Source organism: Piliocolobus tephrosceles, chromosome 9 (genome assembly GCF_002776525.5).
Source record: "Piliocolobus tephrosceles isolate RC106 chromosome 9, ASM277652v3, whole genome shotgun sequence".
Taxonomy (NCBI): domain Eukaryota; kingdom Metazoa; phylum Chordata; class Mammalia; order Primates; family Cercopithecidae; genus Piliocolobus; species Piliocolobus tephrosceles.
In genome coordinates, this window is record NC_045442.1 from 118,219,423 (window position 1) to 118,240,733 (window position 21,311).

Genomic DNA, 21,311 nt, shown 5'->3' on the forward strand with positions numbered 1-21,311 from the left:
TATTCACACTGTGTCTAGATTTGCGATTTCCTAGAGAAGCAGTGGATAGTGCCAAAACTCTAGTATTTGAGAAGATGAAAATTCACTTTGATTTTAAACTGCAGCTATGGTTGTCATAGTCAATGAAGCAAAATTCCCTCAATTATAAAACACTGCTTTCTTGATGCCACCATGAAAATTTATATTAAGAATCATGCCAGGCACGGTGGCTCACACTTGTAATCCTAGCACTTTGAGAGGTCGAGGCAGGTGGCTCACTTGAGTTCCACAAGTTCCAGGTTCGAGACAAGCCTGGGCAACACAGTGAAACCCTGTCCCTAAAAAAAACACAAAAATAGGCCGGGCATGGTGGCTCATGGCTGTAATCCCAGCACTTTGGGAGGCCAAGGTGGGTGGCTCATCTGAGGTCAGGAGTTCAAAACCAGCCTGGCCAACATGGTGAAACCTCGTCTCTACTTAAAGTACAAAAAAATTAGCTGGGCATGGTGGTGCATGCCTGTAATCCCAGCTACTTGGGAGGCTGAGGGAGAAGAATCACTTGAACCTGGAAGGCGGAGGTTGAAGTGAGCCAAGATGGTGCCATTGCACTCCAGCCTGGGCAACAAGAGTGAAACTCCATCACACACACACACACACACACACACACACACACAAACCCCACAAAAATTAGCAGAGTGTGGTGGTGCACACCTGTAGTTCCAGCTACCCAGGAGGCAGAGGTGGAAGTATCACTCGTGCCCAGGAGATGGAGGTTGCAGTGAGTCAAGAATATATCACTGTACTCCAGCCTGGGCAACAGAGCAAGACTCACTCTCAAAAAAAAAAAAAAAAGTATGAATCTAAGGAAACCTGAGTATAATAGTTAAAAAAACCTCCAGGAACTTTGTAACTAGTTTGAAAAGATAGAATAAAGGTAATTGTTACAAATACTTTAGAATAGGTAGAAATTCAGAATACTGGTGGGTAATGAATGAACAAAAAATGAAAAACCAGATTCACAGAGACACAATCACATAAGCATGACTTATTTTCTGGAGGTAGACTAATACAAACTTTTTTCTTTTCTTTTTTTTTTTTGAGATGGGGTCTCACTTTGTTACCTAGATTGGCATGCAGTGGCACAATTAGGGCTCACTAGAGCCTCAACATCCCACTGCAGCCTCCTGAATAGCTGGAACTACAGTTGTGCGCCCCCACTCACAGTTAAGTTTTAAATGTTTTGTGGAGATGGGGGTCTCACTGTGTTGCCCAGGCTGGTCTTGAACTCCTGGGCTCAAGTGATCCTCCTGCTTTGGCCTCCCGAACTGTTAGGATTACAGGTGTGAGCCACTGTGTGCAGCCTCAAACATCTTTGATAAAACTCAGTTAACTTGTGAAGACAATCGTCGCTCAAATCCCAGAAGCAGGCCCTTACCTCCTCTGAACCATCCTTGGGCTTCATGGGGTTGGCATTGAGGATTCCTATGACAGTCCCCTGCTCCGTCTTCCAGAGCGCTTTGTGAACTTCTCCAAATAAGAACAAGGACACGCATTGTGTCAGGTCACGAAGATCATTCAGTTTCCAGATGCTGAAGGTTTTTCCCTGGAACAAAGAGTCATTTTTATTTTTTTAATAATTTTTGACCTGTAGGTTATGCTCATTTATGGTTCAAGAATTTTACAATGGAAAACTATATGCATATAATCCATTAAATCCAAGTTTTGTTGTTACTCGAATATGTATCACCAGCATGTGTGATAACTATAAATTAACCCACCCTCTAGGCTTTCGCATTCTATTACCCTTCTCATGTTAGAGATACAGGTGAAATAAAGCAAGCCAGTGGCAAACTTGTTAGCAGAGTCTCTAATTATCTTGGGTCTAAGCAGAGGGAGTGGGATGGCACTGCCTTTCTAATGATGCAGAGATACATGCGCACATCATTAAAAGGACAGTGGAAGGTATGACACTACCATTTAATAACTTACTGATATGAATCAATATTAGGTAAATTGAGTACATCTATTCTATATCACTGATTAATTATATGATGATTATTATTTTTAGAGACAGGGTCTTGCTCTGTCACCCAGGCTGGAGGGCAGTGGTGCAATCACGTCCCATTGCTCACTCCAACTCCTGGGCTCAGAGGGATCCTCCACCCTCAGCCTCCTCAGCAGCTGGGACTACAGGCACGTGCTACCAGCCCCAGCTAATTTTTTGTTTGTTTGTTTCTTTTCATAGAGATGAGGTCTCACCATGTTGCCCAGGCTTGTCATGAATTCCTGGGCTCAAGTAATCCTCCCACCCCATCCTCTCAAAGCGTTGGGGTTACAGACGTGAGCCACCAAGCCTGGCCTAAGTCTGTTATTAATATAATAAAGAAGTTTCCTCTCTAGGCTATTAAATCTTTGCTTAGCTTACCAGAAAAACAAAAGCATCATTTCATGAAAACTGGTTGAGTTTAACCTTAACGTTTCAAAAGTATTACTAAGTATCTGAAGAAATACAATTCAAAATGCTGACCGAATATAATGTGAAAAACCTCCACTTTTTCAGATGTTTTTAAAACCAGAATACTTTGAATAATCTTGACTTGCACTATCTCACAGAGGCATCTGGGCTGGGTATGGTTATGGGCTACAGTATGGAATCTCCTGCCCAGACTCTGAGCACTAGAATCCATCTTCCATGGATTTGTGCAATGTCTGTCTTGGAATAGTTCAGATAAATTCTCGTGTCTCAATAGTAAAGACTTGGAATCAACCCATATGTCCATCAGTGACAGACTGGATTAAGAAAATGTGGCACATATACACCATGGAGTACTATGCAGCCATAAAAAAGGATGAGTCTGTGTCCTTTTTAGGGACATGGATGCAACTGGAAATCATCATTCTCAGCAAACTATCGCAAGAAGAGAAAACCAAACACAGCATACTCTCACTCATTGGTGGGAACTGAACAATGAGATCACTTGGACTCGGGAAGGGGAACATCACACACCGGGGCCTATTGTGGGGAGAGGGGAGCGGGGAGGGATTACATTGGGAGTTATACCTGATGTAAATGACGAGTTGATGGGTGCTGATGAGTTGATGGGTGCAGCACACCAACATGGCACAAATATACATATGTAATAAACCTGCACATTATGCACATGTACCCTAGAACTTAAAGTATAATAATAAATAAATAAATAAATAAATTCTCGTGTCTATTATTATCATGTAAATACAGCCACTTATGAAGTAACTAAGAATTTAATCAAAGGGAAACCAGACCTGTCCACATTTACCTTAATAGCAATAGGGCTAGTGTAGGACCGGGTAATCTTTAATTTTTTTAAATTTTTTTAAGTTCCAGGGTACATGTGCAGGACGTGCAGGTTTGTTACATAGGTAAACGTGTGTCATGGTGGTTTGCTGCACCTGTCAACCCACCACCTAGGTACGAAGCCCGGCATGCATTAGCTCTTTTCCCTAATGCTCTCCCCTTCCCTGCCCTCCCCCAGCAGGCTCCAGTGTGTGTTGTTCCCCTCCTTGTGTCCATGTGATCTCATTGTTCAGCTCCCACTTATAAGTGAGAACATGCAGTGTTTGGTTTTCTGTTCCTCCGTTAGTTTGCTGAGGATAATGGCTTAGGACCAGGTACTCTTAAAATTCAACTCCATGTCAGCTCTTACAAAAACCAAAGATTGGCCAAGATCTAAATTAGAGAATAACATCATGATTGAGCATGAGCAATCATAGTATTTTAGAGACAGGAGAGATTTTCAATGTCATCAAAGCCAATTCCTTCATTTTTATAGATAAGGAGATGGAAGCCGCCAAAGGAAAATTAACGGCCAACCTAAGGTAACATCGCTAGTTAAGGGCACAGGCTTAGAAGCCAGGCTATCTGACTTGCCAGGTCACAGAATCACTTTCCCATTTATGACTCAGTCAAAAGTGATTTTGAAACTTGTTAGATCTTTGGTGATAACGATCAAATTAAATATATCATACAACACTGACACAGGCCAGCATTTTCAGCACTTCTGTGGTCGACGTCTTACATCTAAAGGGACCTCCAAAGAATCTGTGAACTCAGCCTCTCTGGTTACTTGTCCCTCTCCTCCATGGGAGAGATCACAGTGTCAGAGGGACAACCACATGTGTCACCAAAAACAATGACAGGTGAAATGCAGTGAGAATGACTTGGACAATGGAAAGCCCAAGAAACCTGGACCACCAGGTCTTATTTGAATAGAGCATCCTTTGCATATACCCGCTGGATACCAGCTCAATGATGTGTGGTGGTTCTGGAACTTACTATACTTATTTCTAAATGAAACACCAACAGGTTCCAGTTAACAAATTCAGGACATCAAGTTCCCACTGTTAGTTTGCAGTAAAACAGCTAAGAAATCAATACAATGGCTCACATTGTTCCCACTCTGTGGCGTAACCTTCTTTAATATAACCCCAAATGTCACCCAGTCTATTTCTTCCAGCTTCTCTCTGGCCATCTTTTCCTTGATCTGAGACAGTCTGATCAGTTTTCGGCCGGTCATTTTCTTGTTCATTTCTGTGGAGGATACTCGAGGTCGCCTGGGTTAAGAAACTAATGATTAGTAATTATTATTCTAATAAAAAATTACCTGGCATCTTAGCAGGTGGTAAGGGAATGTGATGGTCAGAAACCTCTACAGTACCTGTTCTCGGGAAGCTTAGTAATATAGTATGACCAAGGCATCCATTTTTTCAGCAAATAAATAAATATATATATATATTTTGGCATAATTTCAGCTGTGAAATTGCAGTGGCGCAATTTCGGCTCACTGCAGCCTCCACCTCCCGGGTTCAAGCGATTCTCCTGCCTCAGCCTCCTGAGTAGCTAGCTAGGACTACAGACACCCGCCATCACACTCGGCTAATGTTTGTATTTTTAGTAGAGATGGGGTTTTGTCATGTTGGCCAGGCTGGTCTCAAACTCCTGGCCTCAAGCGATCTGCTTGCCTTGGTCTCCCAAAGTGTGGGGATTACAGGTGTAAGCCACCACGCCTAGCCTCTAAGATAATTTTTTTTTTTTTTTTTTTTTTGAGACAGAGTCTTGCTCTGTTGCCCAGGCTGGAGTGCAGTGGCCGGATCTCAGCTCACTGCAAGCTCCGCCTCCTGGGTTCCCACCATTCTCCTGTCTCAGCCTCCCGAGTAGCTGGGACTACAGGCGCCCGCCACCTCGCCCGGCTAGTTTTTTGTGTTTTTTATTAGAGACGGGGTTTCACCGTGTTAGCCAGGATGGTCTCGATCTCCTGACCTCGTGATCCACCCGTCTCGGCCTCCCAAAGTGCTGGGATTACAGGCTTGAGCCACCGCGCCCGGCCTAAGATAATTTTTAAAGCTAGGTTTGCCTTTCTTTGGATATAGATCTAGGGCTTATATAGAATACAAGAAAGATAACAAATCCTTTAAGCTCTTAAATTATGTAAATTTTAATATTCTTCTGAAAACAATCCTTTTTTACTTTATTACAAAACCATGAATTGATATTCATAAATAAGACATTTAAATTTCATCAATTATGCAAGAATTTCACAGCTACTATTGTAATTGAATGTTTTTAAAAGACAGTATTTTGACATATAGTAAAAGCTTTTGAATGTAGCTTCAATTAATATATTCTTGTTCCTAATGACTGGTCAAAAAACTTAGGGTTATTCACATTTGTTTCGTCTTTGATTGCATTACATATATGCAGATGAGAAAATACGCTCAGAGAAAAACATGCTTCTTCGCTATTTCATGAGTCTTCTGGAACAGAAAGTCCCAGAACTAAGTTTGAACAATGAAGAATATTCAGGAAGCAAAACATTGACTTCAGTGGAAAAATTCTTTCCTTTGTCTGATTTCTGTGATTGTGGTGTGATAAGTTCCCCCTACCACTCCAAGTTACTTAAGGGTGTTATGTCAGCTGCCTGAACCCTGAAGGCCAGGTGGTGGGCCACAGCCATGGTGCCCAGCCGAAGAGCAGATGTCCCTGAGAACCCAACCATTCTGGAGCATATCTGGGAACACACCAAGAAAAAAGTCTCATCACACATACATAGTAGGCAAACAGCTTAAAGGAGTCCTAACTAGAGTAATTAGATGAGAAAGAAAGAAAGGGCATCCGAATTAGAAAAGAAGAAGTCAAATTATCCCTGTTTGCAGATGATAGGATCTTATATTTGGAAAAACCTAAAGATTCCACCAAAAAACTATTAGCACTGATAAACAAATTCAATACAGTTGCAGGATACAAAATCAATATTCAAAAATCAGTAGCATTTCTATATGCCAACAACCAACAATTCGAAAAAGAAATCAAGAAAGTAATCCCATTTACAACTGCTCCAAATGAAACATCTAGGAACACACTTAACCAAAGAAGTGAAAGATCTCTACAATAAAAACTAAAAAACATTGATGCAAGAAATTAAAGAGGATCCAAATATGGAATATGGAATCCTTAAAGAGGATCCAAATATGGAAAAATAGCCCATGTTCACGGATGGAAAGAATCAAGGTTGTTCAAATGTACATACTATCCAAAGCAATCTAGAGCGTCAATGCAATCCCCATCAAAGTTCCAATGACAGTCTTCACAGAAATAGAAAAAATAGTCCTAAACGTATACTGAACCACAAAAGACCCCAAATAGCCAAAGCAATCCCGAGCAAAAAGAACAAAACTGGAGGAATCACATTATCTGACTTCAAATTATACTAAAGCTATAGTAACCAAAACAGCATGGTACTGGCACAGAGAACCCAGAAATGAATCCATAAATCTGCAATGAACTCATTTTCAACAAAGGTGCAAAGAACATACACTGGGGAAAGTACAGTCTCTTCAACAAATGGTGCGGTGAAAACTGGATATCCATATGCAGGAGAATGAAACTAGACTTCTATCTCTTGCCAAATACAAAAATCAAATAAAATGTATTCAAGAGACTGGGCACGGTGGCTCATGCCTGTAATCCCAGCACTTTGGGAGGCCGAGGCAGGTAGATCACCTGAGGTCAGGAGTTTGAGACCAGGCTGGCTAGCATGGCAGTTTCTACTGAAAATACAAAAATTAGCCAGGCATTGTGGTGTGTGCTTGCAGTCCGAGCTACTTGGGAGGCTGAGGCAGAAGAATCACTTGAACCCAGGAGGCAGAGGTTGCAGTGAGCTGAGATCATGACACGGTACTCCAGCCAAGGCAACAGAGAGAGACTGTCTCAAAAAAAAGATTAAAGACTTAAATCTAAGTCTTGAAACTATGAGATTGCTAAAATAAAACATTGGGGAAACTCTCTAGGACACTGGTCTTGGCTAAGATTTGTTGAGTAGTAACTCATAAGCACAGGTAACCAAAGCAAAAATAGACAAACGAACAGATCTCCCAAACAATCTTGCTGCCATCCAGGAGTGCCTTACATGTAAGTCTAAGTCATTCTTTCACTTTTGGATCCTTCCCAGTTTTGAGGAAACCTTTTTTTTTTTTTTTTTTTGAGATAGGGTCTTGCTCTGTTGTCCAGGATGGAGCGCAGTGGCACAATCTCGGCCCACTGCAGCCTGGACCTCCCCACTCAGCCTCCCAAGCAGCTGGAACTAGAGGTGCATGTCACCACACCAGGCTAAATTTTGTTTCTGTAGAGATGGGGTTTTGCCCTGTTGCCCAGGCTGGTCTCAAGCTCCTGAGCTCAAGCAATCTACCCCCCTCAGTGTCCCAAAGTGCTGGGAATACAGGTGTGAGTCACCATGCCCAGCTAGGGAAAGGTTCTTCTATACAGCCCAGGGTTTTTTCCGTAACAATGAGTTAACAGATCACAAAAAAAAAAAAAAAAGGCTCCAAAATCTAAAACTTTCTAAGCACAAACATGACACTCAAAGGAAACACTGTAGCATTTCGGATTTTGGATTTTAGACTTGGGATTCTTAACCAGCAATTCTATATAATGTAAATATTCCAGAATCCAAAATCCAAAACAGTTCTGGTCCCAAGCATTTTGGATAAGGGATCCTCAACCTGTGTCGGGGAATTTCTATGAATATGTCCTTTAGAGTATTTTTAGGGTCTGAAGTTCATGTATAACAATGACAAAGAGACTCAAACAATTCTGTAATCCCTTAAATTTAAAAGCCACTCAGAAGCTTTTGCTGAGTAGTTTAAGTCTCTTTTATCTCAATTTTGATTCACATGTGCAATAAACACCCACCAGCAGCAACATGGTTCAATACCCGTACGGAGCTTCAAGTGGGCCATGGCTGGGGCAGGCAGTAGCATCTCAGGAAGGGGAAATTCTCTACCTTGAGAAGGAACCCTGCTGCCCCCTCAGTGACAACCACAGCTTCTACTGCTGTATTCTATTTCTCAGACTGTGTCTCAGATGTAATTCAGATATAAATACATTCTTAAGTTTTGGAGAATACCAAGTCTTTACAAGACACTTCTTTTTTGTTTGTAGAAACAGGGTCTTGCTCTGCTGCCCAGGCTGGAGTGCAGTGGTATGATCATAGCTCACTGAAGTCTTGAACTCCTGGGCTCACGTGATCTTCCTGACTCAGCACTCCCCCTACCCCACAAGTAGCTAGGACTACAGGTGCATACCACGGCGTCCAGCTAATTTACTTTTTGTAGAGATGAAGTTTCACTGTGTTGCACCAGCTAGTCTCGAGCTTCTGACTTCCAGCAATCCTCCTGCCTTGGCCTCCCAACGTGCTAGGATTGCAGGTGTCAGCTACCACACCCAGCCTTATAATACACTTTTATTGTATGTTGGCAACACTCGTTCTTCTCTGCCTAATAATATATACTTTAAGAGCTTAGCAGTTTTAGTTGTTGGCTGATGTTTAGACTGACAAGGTTTAAGAGTTTTAGAGGGTTTCACTTGGTTCCTCAAATGGACTGTGTGAAAAGCAATCCAGTCTCACAGTAAGGACTACTGTTCTGCTCTGGGATTATCCAGATGTAATGATGGAGATGCAATGGAGTAGTGATACAGAGTACAGATAATTAAAAAAATAAAAATAAAGTAAAAAAAACATAAAAGTCCAGGATTTGAATATAGCTTTTAATTGAATTGAGCTTGGAATATATTCCTATTTTAACAGGCTATCTCAAATTTCTCCCCATAACAGATGCAAAGAATATAAATTTGCCTTAAAAAGGCTATTAGAAAGAAAAACGGCAGCCAGGCATCACACCTGTAATCCCAGCACTTTGGGAGGCCGAGGCAGGTGGATCACCCGAGGTCAGGAGTTCTAGACCAGCCTGGTCAACATGGCGAAACCCCATCTCAACTAAAAATACAAAAAAAAAAAAATTAACCAGGCATGGTGGCAGGCGCCTGTAATCCCAGTTACTTGGGGGCCCAAGGCAGGAGAATTGCTTGAACCAGGGAGGCGGAGGTTGCAGTGAGCTGAGATCGCGCCACTGAACTCCAGCCTGGGGGACAAGAGCGAGACTTTGTCTCAAAAAAAAAAAAAGTTAAAAAAGAAAAACGGCATAGCTATTTTTCTTAACATCAATTATAAGAATCAATAGAAACAGAAAAAATGATCCTAAAATTTATACAGAACCACAAAAGACCCAGAAGAGCCAAAGCAATCCAGTAATTGCTCAATTGCATAAATATTGGTTAAACTCTCTGTGTATTTAAAAATAGTCTAAATTATACCTCAAGAGATGGAGAAAAATTTTAAAAGTCTGTTTCCATCTGTCAATTTCTGATTAAATACACTACCATTTGTCCATTTCTTTTTATAGATACATATTCTTCGTTGATTATATACACAAGAAAAAGTCTTTCTTAAACATTTTATATGCAACTGTACTTAAGTCAAACCCAGGGCTACTGCTAGTCTTACGGCGGTGTTTTGTATAGTTCAAAAGCTGCTGGTGTTTTGTGGATCCTGATGTACAAACACAGTACTTCTAAAAGACACCAAGAGGCACAAAAAGCTATGCAGTGACACATATCAATAGATGGTACAGCTACTGACCTGAGCCGCAGGCCGGAGAAGGCTTCCACACAGATGGGTTGAGCCGCTTCCCCAGAGCTTCCTGGGGTCCCCACCATTTGACCTCTAGTTATCCCACTAGGTTTGTTCCGAGAAATAGTCTGGAGTGGTTGGAAGGGTGCACTTGCCATCCTTGAAGATGAGCTTTTGGGCTCTAGAAAATTAACACAATTAATGAAAAGGCAACCACACAGATAATTACAAAATTTATTTGTACAGATTTGTTCCTTTGAGACAGGCACTCACTGTGTCACCCGGTACAGTGGCGTGATCTGGGATCACTGCAACCTTCATCTCCTGGATTTAAGCGATTTCTGAGTAGCTGGGACCACAGGTATGTACCACCATGTCCGGCTAGTTTTTCTATTTTTTGTAGAGACGGGTTTTACCATGTTGCTCAGGCTGGTCTCGAACTCCTGAGCCCAGGCAATCTACCTAGGCCTCCCAAAGTGCCGGGATTGTAAGCGTGAGCCACTGCACATGAGCACTGGCTGAATTGTTCTTTTTTTTTTTGAGACGGAGTTTCACTCTTGTTGCCCAGGCTGGAATGCAGTGGCACGATCTCGGCTCACCACAACCTCCGCCTCCCGGGTTTAAGCGATTCTCCTGCCTCAGGCTCCCAAGTGGCTGGGATTACAGGCATGCGCCACCATGCCCAGCTAATTCTGTATTTTTAGTAGCGACAGGGTTTCTCCTTGTTGGTCATGCTGGTCTCGAATTCCCGACCTCAGGTGATCCTCCCGCCTCGGCCTCACAAAGTGCGGGGATTACAGGCGTGAGTCATTGCACCTGGCCAGGATTGCTCCTTTTTTAAAGCAACACATGCGATAATCAAATCCTGAGAGCAAAGCATGCCCACGATACCATTTCTCGGCCTTACAGTCAACAGCACTTTCTCTGATAACAACGTTCTACATTGGTGCTGTCCAATACAGTGGTAGCTACCAGACGTAGGTGGCCATCAGTCACTTAAATGTGACCCCGTGCTTTTAAGGAAATATATTTCTAATTAAATTTAATCTAATTTAAACTTAAATGTCCACATGTGGCTAGTGGCTACTGTCCTACACAGTGCCACTCTAAAATACTGTTTCTCTATGCAATGATGTTTACTGAGTATTCATCAAAATACAGAGCACTGGGGCAGATTCTCAAAGGGAGGAAAAGACCTCCTTCCGAATGAATAATTAGTGGAGATCCGTGTACAGTTCAAATTCTACTTTAAGGAAATCCAGGCCAGACGCGGTGGCTCACACCTGTAATCCCAGCACTTTGGGAAGCTAAGGAGGGCAGATCACTTCAGGTCAAGAGTTCAAGACCAGCCTGGCCATCATGATGAAACCCTGTCTCTACTAAAAATACAAAATTAGCTGGGTGTGGTGGCATGTGCTACTTGGGAGACTGAGGCAGGAGAATTGCTTGAATCCAGGAGGCGGAGGTTGTAGTAAGCCCAGATCATGCCACTGCACTCCAACCTGGGTGACAGAGTGAGACTCTGTCTCAAAAAATAAATAAATAAATAATAAAAAATCCAAAGCTAGCTCCCCCTTTCTTCTTTCTTGTTTCATTTCATTTCATTCCATTCCATTTTATTTGTGGGGCCAAGGAGAGTTAGGGGTCTGGTATTCTATTCACTATTGCTTCATTAAATATCCCTGATGGAGTTACTTTTCATATTTTAGAAGTGTTTGATAATTCTCCAGAAGGTCAGACACTTAGGTATTTTCCTTAATAAAATATCACTCTTTCGTAAGATTGTTGTTTGCCCTCAAAGGGACTTTGGATCCCTGCTCTCCCACTAGGGGCCAGGGTGACCCTAGAACTTTAGAACCTAGAGGCCAGGCCCATTCCCCACCCCTCAAAACCAAACTTTGGACATTATGTAATGTAGCACCTTAGTAATGCCAAAGGTCCTGAGGGGATGGATGCTACTCCTGAATGGATATCTGAATATATAACTTGCTGTCAGATTAATATGAACACTCAGGCAAAAGAAGTTCTCTACTACTGTGGCACAGACCCATGCTACTCAAAGGGGCCTTTCCAAACACATGCAGCCAATGAAACGCTGTGTCCTCCAACCCATGTTCTATCAGGACCACCTTGTCTTATGTCTCCTGGCAATACAAGAAAACCAATACATAGGGCAGAAATCCTTTTCATTGTTGCTTTGTGCATATATATGTGTGTGCTGAAATAGGACTGTATTTGAACACCATCCTATATTCCTGGAAAAGAAGTCGTTTCTAAAAAACAGCCCTTTTGGTTTAATACAACCTGGCTTCAAATAAAACTTGACCATTTTCTAAGGAAATAACTTCACAAGCCTAAAGAATGAGAACCTGACCAGTGGCTTTCCTTATGACAATCCTGGTAAAACTGAGACTACAGAGTTAACAAAAAAATTCAACCTGTTAAGTACTTAGTAAATAGCTACTCTGTACCTAAGGATTTTCTTTTTTTCACACAGGGTCTTACTCTGTGGAGGAGGATAGAGTACAGTGGTGTGATGACAGCTCACTCTAGCCTCAACCTCCTGAGCTCAAATGATCCTCCCACCTCAGCCTCTCAGGTAGCTGAGACTACAGGCAAGCACCATGCCTGGATAATTTTTTTATTTACTGTAGCGATAGGGTCTTGCTATACAACCCAGGCTGGTCTCAGACTCCTAGGATCAAGCAATCCTCCCGCCTCGTGCCTTGGCCCTAAGGATTTTCTAGGCACTTTGAGGTCTAGAGGAAGAACACAAAACAGATCATGTGGCTCCCATTCCCAAGAAACTGACTTTCTTTCTCAATGGGGAGATAAGTCAGACCAAAAGACACAGACACCCCCCTCCACACAAACACATACAACAGTGCCAAGATATTGAGGCCTCAAGTACCACACCTGGAGGTGAAGCCTTTGGTGTCCGGGCCACCCGCTTGGTTCTTGGTAGCGCAGGGACATCAAGCTCTGCAGAAAAGCATGTTGACTCCTGAATTCTCTGAACTCTCTTCTCCTTAAGAGGCGGCCGTGGAGACTTCTCTACTTCATTAAAAGTAAAATAAGTGAGTAAAAATCCATTCAGAAAGACGTTCAAAGGGCTGTTTGAACCGGAGTTGGATGCAGAAATAATGTGATAATTTCTTTTTTTTTTTTTTTTTTTTGAGACAGAGTCTTGCTCTGTCGCCCAGGCTGGGGTGCAGTGGCCGGATCTCAGCTCACTGCAAGCTCCGCCTCCCGGGTTCCCGCCATTCTCCTGCCTCAGCCTCCCGAGTAGCTGGGACTACAGGCGCCCGCCACCTTGCCCAGCTAGTTTTTTGTAGTTTTTAGTAGAGACGGGGTTTCACCATGTTAGCCAGGATGGTCTCGATCTCCTGACCTCGAGATCCGCCCATCTCGGCCTCCCAAAGTGCTGGGATTACAGGCTTGAGCCACCGCGCCCGGCCACGTGATAATTTCTTAATAACAGAAATGCACATGATTGCCAGAATGACAGTCTTCTTACCAGGGGATTTTTGCAGACGGGCTGGGCTTGCTGTCTGTTTAATTGTTGTTACTTTTAGCTGTTCTTGTAAGGACTTCATTTGCTCTTGCAAATTCCTTAATTCCTCTAGGAAATGAAAAGATGTTAATTTAAGAACCAGGCAGGAGAAAACATTCTACATGACAAAAATGCTGGCAAAATTTTTGTTGTCCACTCCCTGCCCCAACACCTTGAGACCCACGATATAATCACATACCCAAAGCTCATGATTAACTTTTGTACTTCAAAGAGGTCCCTTAGAGAAACACATATTTTATTTAAAGTAATGAAGCACCAATAGTCAAGCTAGTTATAAATCTGTACTATTAAGAGATATCAGATATAAATCCACAGTTAACAAGTTTTTAGGACTTGAGAAATAATTATAGGCCAGGCATGGTGGCTCGTGCCTGTAAGCACAGCATTTTGGGAGGCTGAGGCAGGAGGACTGCGTGAGCCCAGGAGTTCGAGACCAGCATGGGCAACATAGGGAGATCCTGTATCTACAAAAACTGAAAAAATAAACAAACAAAAATTAGCTGGGCATGGTGGTGCATGCCTATGGTCCCAGTTACTAGGGAGGCTGTGGCAGGAAGATCACTTGAGCCTGGGAGATGGTGGCTACAGTTAGCCAAGATTGCACCACTGCACTCCAGCCTGGGTGACAGGGCAAGATTCTGTCTAAAAAAAAAAAAAAAAAATTATATTTATTTCATAAATTGGATATCATAATAAATATGATAAATGCTGGCTTCTCTATTAGAAGAAACAGCCAACCACTGAATTTTATTATAGCTTAAAGATGTATGAGATGCCAGGAATAAGAAAAGAACATGTGTCAAAGCTTCTGTTCAGGAATGCTCTGCTCAAACAGATACGTGGCAGCTTTGCAGCCCTGTCTCTGGCTCCACATTCCACATAAATACCAAAGTACTACTATTCCATAAGAAACATGAAAAGTTTCAGAGGCATTCCATACAGGATCCATTGCAGCTGGCTGACACTGACAGAGTCTGTAGTTTGTGCTGAAATGCTGGCCTTAAACATTTCATCTATCAACTGGTATAATTTTCTTTCTTTTTTTCTTTTTTGACAAGGTCATTTATCTCTACCCTGGAATCAGCAGCTATTTTGATGATAACTATCAGATTGGTGGTCTTCATCCAACTTATCCGAAAGAAATAAGGAAGGCAAGTAGTTAGGGCACCTTGCAACTCTTCATTTGTTTTCTCTCGACTGGGGGCAGGAGCAGGGAGAACCCTATGTTCAGCTGACTGTGATGCAGGAACTTCTTCTTCATCTGTGAAGTCCTCCATATATCCAAAGAGAGTGGCCAAATTTTCCTTTTCATCTTTGGTCTTTCCTGTTTCTCCATCATCAGCTTCTTCTGTATAAGATTCACCGTCGCCGTCGGCATCAAAGAGCTCATCAAATGCGTCGGGCTCACCATTTTCCTGGGTCAAGAAGTTACTTTCTTCTGAATTACAATCCAAGGCTGACTCATTTTCCTCCAGCAATGCGGTCAGCAGAGACAGATTGTCTTCCTCCTCTAGGGGAAAAGAAGAGAAAGGACAGAGAATAAGCACAGCTGATTCCAAACATTCAACTTTAACAAGGCAATTTAAATAACCCCACAGGAGGTAAGAGAAATTACCTAATGGGTACAATGCTCATTACCTGGGTGATGGGTTCAATCATACTCCAAACCTCAGCATCACACTGTACACCTCTGTAACAAACCTGAATCTAAAATGAAAGCTGAAACTGGAAAAAACAAACAAAACAACAACAAACCCTACAGATGCACCATTTTGCCTAGTCCTTGTTCTTGTCTCTATCTTTCCTGTCCCCAGGTGCTTCTTAGGGCTAAGAAGGGGCCAAAACTGCTGAGTAGAGTGGGCCAGCCACAGGGCTAAATGTCCTCAAGCATTCTACTCCAATCAATGAGACGACTTCCCGCACACCAACTTCCATGAAATTCAACCAACAAGGGAATAATTTTAAAACACCAAACATAGATTTAGGCTTTAGATGTATATAATTCCTGACCTTTAAGTTATTTGAAATTAAAAAAAATTAGATACAAACTATATAAAAAATACTAAGATCCCATCACTCAGAATTAGCCATCATTAACATTTTGTTGTTTGCTTCTTGCCTTTAACATTAAATAACACCTTCTAGATGAAGTCTGTCATGCCAAATCTTATCCCAACTCCTGACCACTGCCCCCAATTCCCATTGTAACCACTTTCATAATTTCGAGGCATCATTCCAGTCCATTTGTATGCTTTTACATAAATATATAGGCAGTCACAGTCAATATATATTACATGGTTTAAAAAATATTTACATAAATATTCCACACTGCATTACTCTGCATTCTGGGTTCATTCAACATTGCTTATAAGATTAACCCAAATCAAAACATATAGTTCTAGCCAGGCGCGGTGGCTCATGCCTGTAATCCCAGCACTTTGGGAGGTCAAGGCGGGAGGATCACCTGAGATCAGGAGCTCAAGACCAGCCTGGCCAAGAAAGTGAAACCCCGTCTCTACTAATAATACAAAAATGAGCTGGGCTTGGTGGCCCATGCCTGTAATCCGAGCTATTCAGGAGGCTGAGGCAGGAGAACTGATGGAACCTGGGAGGTGGAGGTTGCAGTGAGCTGAGATCATGCCACTGCACTCCAGCCTGGGTACAGGGAGAGCCCATCTGAAAAACAAACAGAAACCCCCATATAGTTCTAGTTTATTTCTTTTCGTTGCTATATTGTATCCTATAGTAAGACTGTGTTACACCTTATTCCATTTTCCAAAAAAGGACAATATGGGCTATTTCTAATTTTCCCCCACTACTAAATACACTGTAACCGTGTATCCGTCTTCTTGCACATGTGTTTCTTGGGAATATCTATCAAAAATGGAATTGCTGTATTGCTGGGTATCCACGTTTTCCAATTTTGCTAGATGCTGCCAAATTGTTTTCAAAGTGGATGTACTCTTGAAATGTCATCGTTCATCTGGGGTAATACTCGAGGTTCATTGCCTCACCCCAAGGAAATCATGGACGCTGACACCCAAGAAGTGAGGTTAAGTGCAGAGGTTTAATAGGCAAAGGAAAGAGAAGCGCTCTCAGCAGCAGACACGAGTCCCAGAAAAACTGGTTGCCGCTTCCATGGCGAAATGCATGGGGTTCCATAGATGGGCTTGAGGATGCAGTGTCTGATTTACATAGGACATGAAAGACTAGGTATGCATAGGGTGGAAAACCGGGCTACCCCACCCTAATCTTTTATTATGCAGGTGGTTCTCTACCTGGCCAGCGCCATGTTGCCTGTTTCTTTACTGTCCACGTGGTTGACGAAGGGGCCGCCATGTTGAACATGCCTGGCCCCCTGGGAGCCTTTTCCTATTGGCACAGCTGCGGGTATTCACCCGTGCAAATTACTAGCTTGCTTTTCTATGTCCACAGTTTGATTTTTCAGGCTGGCCTTTGTTAGAAATTACTTGGGGGCTGCTTTTTGTTAAAAGGGTTTAATTCTGCTGAGGACTCTGTTGCCCTTACTATCTCCCTAAATAATTGCTGTCTCCCGTATCACTCTCACTAGTGCTGTACACAAGGGCCACTTCTCCCCACCACCTCATCAATATCTGATGTGTCACTTAAATTTTTTTGCCAGTCTGATGGACGATGTAAAAAGGCATCTCACTGTTTTGATTTGCATTTCTTGGATTACTACTGGTGAGGTTAAGAATTGCTTACGGTTATTTGCCAATCAGATTTCTTCTTTCTTGATTTGTCTATTTTCTTTGCTCTTTCCCCCCGCATTTGGGCACTATTTGTTTATAAAATCAGAGGTATTTAATGGAAAAATATTAAGGGTATCTGACCTACTCTCCTTGTCTGAAATTCAGGGGCTAGAGTCTGAGAGGGTGAGGGCTTGTTCAGGATCACATGGAGAAACAGATCAGTGCAGGAGCTGGGTCAATAAGGAATCTCTAGATAACAAACCAATGTCCTTTCCACCACTCTACAATTCCTTACCAGAAGGAAAGAGCCAGTAGCCAAACTTCAGGCCTAGAATCTGATGACAGGGCCTAATGCTCAGAGTAAGAGGTTGTATAAGGATTAGCTTGAGTTACTTAGTCCACAAAGACTCCAAGACTGGACAGTGCAAGAGTGAAGAGACCAGGCAGCGCCCTGTGCTCTAGGTGAGAGTGCCACGTGCCTCCAAGGAAGCAAAGAGGCCTCCATCATCTCTTGTTCCCATCTGCCAAAGAGGGCACACCCCGAGAAGAGGCTCTGGCTCACCCCACTGGGGGGCACAGGTGGAAAATGCTGCCTGGGGACCCCATACCATTCACTTTGAACCCATCTTCTTTCACAAGAGAACCAAGGCTAATCCCATGGTGACTGACAACCCCGTTTACCTGTCACCATCAAAAATCATGTCTTCTCTGTATTACGCTGACTCAATCTCCCAGCCTCTTTGTTCTCAAACCCCTGGGACGTGAAATCTCCTACCAGCACGTTTCCCAGATCCCCAGTGGCTCTTACAACAGAAATCTGGCTACCCCTGGAACCCTCCTGAATGGAAAGTGTTTAATAGTTCACACCTCACATGGCAATGTCTAGAATAGTGTTCGGCACATATTAGGCATGCAGTAATTATTTGTTGATCAACTTTAGGGTCTTGATGTCTTCTTTATCACTGTCACTTTGGAACGATTCACTCTTCTTCCAGATCACAGCTCTCTGAAGTTCATGACACCAGATTCTGGCCTCAAGAACCCCTCACAGTACTGTCATGCACCGATCATCGTGTGTGTATTATGCAATGCCCCCTGGTCCTCCTTCCATCTCTACTGCTCTCCCCCTCCTGGAGCACTTCAACCTCCACAAGGATGGTCCAGCCCACATCTTGGTCACTGGGTTTCTCATCCACCGCCCATCTTAGCTACCCACTCCCATAGTGACTCCAACTCATCACAGCAAAGCACAACTGACCTCTGAGCGTCCCTCTGCGATCCCACTTCCCATCCTTTCAGCCTGCTCACTCTAGTATTCACACCCAGCAGCTCTTCAGCTTCATCCACATGTCTAATCCATCAGCCTACCTACAATGCATTTCCTGTCCATCACCCCCTGCCCCTAATGCCCTCCCTGTGGATCCATATTCAACACCATCATCACTGCCTTCTAAAGACTCAATTCCCTGGCTGGTGAATGGTTCTGGAGAAAGACTCGCTACCAGGCTGACTGGTCTTTTTTGTTTATTTATTATTTTTTCAAGACAAGGTCACCCAGGCTGGAGTGCAGTGTCACAATCTTAGCTCACTGTAGCTTCAAACTCCTGGGCTCAAGCGATCCTCTTGCCTTAGCCTCCCAAGCAGCAGGGACTAGAGGTGCACACCACCATGCCCAGCTTATTAAATTTTTTTTTTTGGAGAGATGGGGTCTTGCCATGTTGCCCAGGCTGGTCTTGAACTCCTGGCCTCAAGTGATGCTCCTGCCTCAGCCTCCTAAAGTGCTGGGACTACAGGTATGATCAACAAGACCCTGAGCTAACTTTAAATTTTTGCACACTCATAACAAACAGGCATTCAGCACTGCCTAAAGATTCCCACACTTCCCCAATCCATTCGCTTTCCCAGGCTCTGATCACTTCACACTATCTCTCCTCAAACCTCCTATGCCCACTCCCTACTCTTTACTCTTAGCTGATGATCTTGTTCGGAGTAGATAATCAAATAACCTTTTTATTATTATTATTTTTTTGAGACAGAGTTTTGCTCTTGTTGCCCAGGCTGGAGTGCAATGGCATGATCTCGGCTCACTGCAGTCTCCACTTCCCGGGTTCAAGTGATTCTCCTGCCTCAGCCTCCGGAGTAGCTGGGACTACAGGCATGAGCCAACACGCCTGGCTAATTTTGTATTTTTAGTAAAGACAGAGGTTTCTCCATGTTAATCAGGCCGGTCTCGAACTCCCGACCTCAGGCGATCCACCTGCCTTGGCCTCTCAAAGTGCTGGGATTATAGGCGTGAGCCACAGCGCCCAGTCCTTGGCTTCTATTTTACAGAAAAAATAGATGCAATCAGACTTCCTCATCCTTCACTCCCAACTCTGAACGTATCTTCTCTGCTATCCCTCCTAGGACTAAGTATCTCGTGCTATTCAGCCAATTCTTCCACTTCCACTCTTACACTGGGTCCCACTTCTCAGCTTCTCAAAGACTTCATTCTACAATTACCACCTCTCTGGCTCCTGCATCCCCAATTTCTCCCTCTCCTCGGAAGCACTCCTGTCAGCATACAAAGACATTTCAGTGTCTCCCATCTACTAACTACCCGTTTATTGTTTTGTTATCTTGCTCCCTCCACTAAAATATAAGCAGGAACATTGTTCAACAGTATATCCCAAGTACCATACACTTTCCAATTTCCTCTACACCAGCCAAATTGTGAAGCCATGCCAATCAAATGAGATTTTCTTACTAAACATTACGATTTCTTTTTCCTCTGTTTTTTTTTTTTTTTTGGAGACGGGGTCTTGCTCTGTCATCCAGGCTGGAGGCGCAGTGGTAGGATCTCGACTCAGTGCAACCTCTGCCTCCCAGATTCAAGCGATCCTCCAGCCTCAGCCTCCTGAGTAGCAGGGATTACAGGCACATGCCACCACACCAGGTTAATTTTTGTAGCTTTAGTAGAAATGGGATTTCACTATGCTAGCCAGGCTGGTCTCAAACTCCTGACCTTGATCCACTCACCTTGGCCTCCCAAAGTGCTGGGATTACAGGCATGAGCCACCACTCCCGGCCTAAACATTATGATTTTTTTTTTCTTGACCTATACTGCTTCCAGAGTTTATTTGCTTTCTTTTTTTTTTTTTTTTTTTTGAGCCGGAGTCTCGCTCTGTTGCCCAGGCTGGAGTGCAGTGGCCGGATCTCAGCTCACTGCAAGCTCTGCCTCCCGGGTTTACGCCATTCTCCCGCCTCAGCCTCCAGAGTAGCTGGGACTACAGGCGCCCGCCACCTCACCCGGCTAGTTTTTTGTATTTTTTAGTAGAAACGGGGTTTCACCGTGTTGGCCGGGATGGTCTCGATCTCCTGACCTTGTGATCCGCCCGTCTCGGCCTCCCAAAGTGCTGGGATTACAGGCTTGAGCCACCGCACCCGGCCGAGATCATGATTTCTTAGAGAACATGTATCCATTCACCTCTTATTTTCATGTCAATCTCATAGCAAAAAGTGATGCTTTGTATTATATAACCTGCCTTGTAGGCAATTTGCCGATTTTAAAAAACAGGAAACTACCATACCATTGGGCAATGAGTTTCACATAAGGAATAACCCCTTATCTGCGGGTTTATTTTCTGTGGTTTTGATTTTCCATGGTCACTGTGGTTGAGGACAGTACAATGGGTATTTTGAGAGTGCAATAGATGCTTTAGAGAGAGACCACATTCACACAACTGTTATTACAGTATATTGTCATAATGGTTCCATTTTATTAGTTATTGTTATGGCCTAATTCATAAATTATACTTTATCACAGGTATGTATGTACGGGAGAAAACGCAGCATGCCTAGGGTTTCGTACCATCCTCGGTTTCAGGCATCCGCTGGGAGTGTTGAAACACATCTCTCAGGGGCAACGGGGGGCCACTGTGCATCACAGTGTGAGGAGTTTCAAGTTTTTTTTAAAAGGGCAAAGTGTAATACGTTTGAATTTTTTTAAAAAAATCCAGTTTCAGATTATGAGTTCGATTATGCAACTAGATCTCTTCACAA

General features: G+C 43.2%; 1 protein-coding gene across 2 annotated transcripts in view; it reads right to left on the reverse strand.

Annotated features, from left to right (window-relative positions):
• MCM10 (minichromosome maintenance 10 replication initiation factor) overlaps positions 1-21,311 on the reverse strand; it is a 51,792-nt gene that overhangs the window by 26,803 nt on the left and 3,678 nt on the right. The window contains exons 3-8 of one of the 2 annotated variants that reach the window (XM_023223311.2): positions 14,726-15,067; positions 13,501-13,605; positions 12,900-13,040; positions 9,993-10,164; positions 4,407-4,572; positions 1,415-1,582 (exon numbers count right to left, since the gene is read on the reverse strand). In XM_023223311.2, the coding sequence (XP_023079079.1) occupies positions 1,415-1,582; positions 4,407-4,572; positions 9,993-10,164; positions 12,900-13,040; positions 13,501-13,605; positions 14,726-15,067 (1,094 nt within the window). The remainder of the gene's footprint in view (positions 1-1,414; positions 1,583-4,406; positions 4,573-9,992; positions 10,165-12,899; positions 13,041-13,500; positions 13,606-14,725; positions 15,068-21,311) is intronic. The other variant, XM_023223312.2, reaches the window with a different exon arrangement.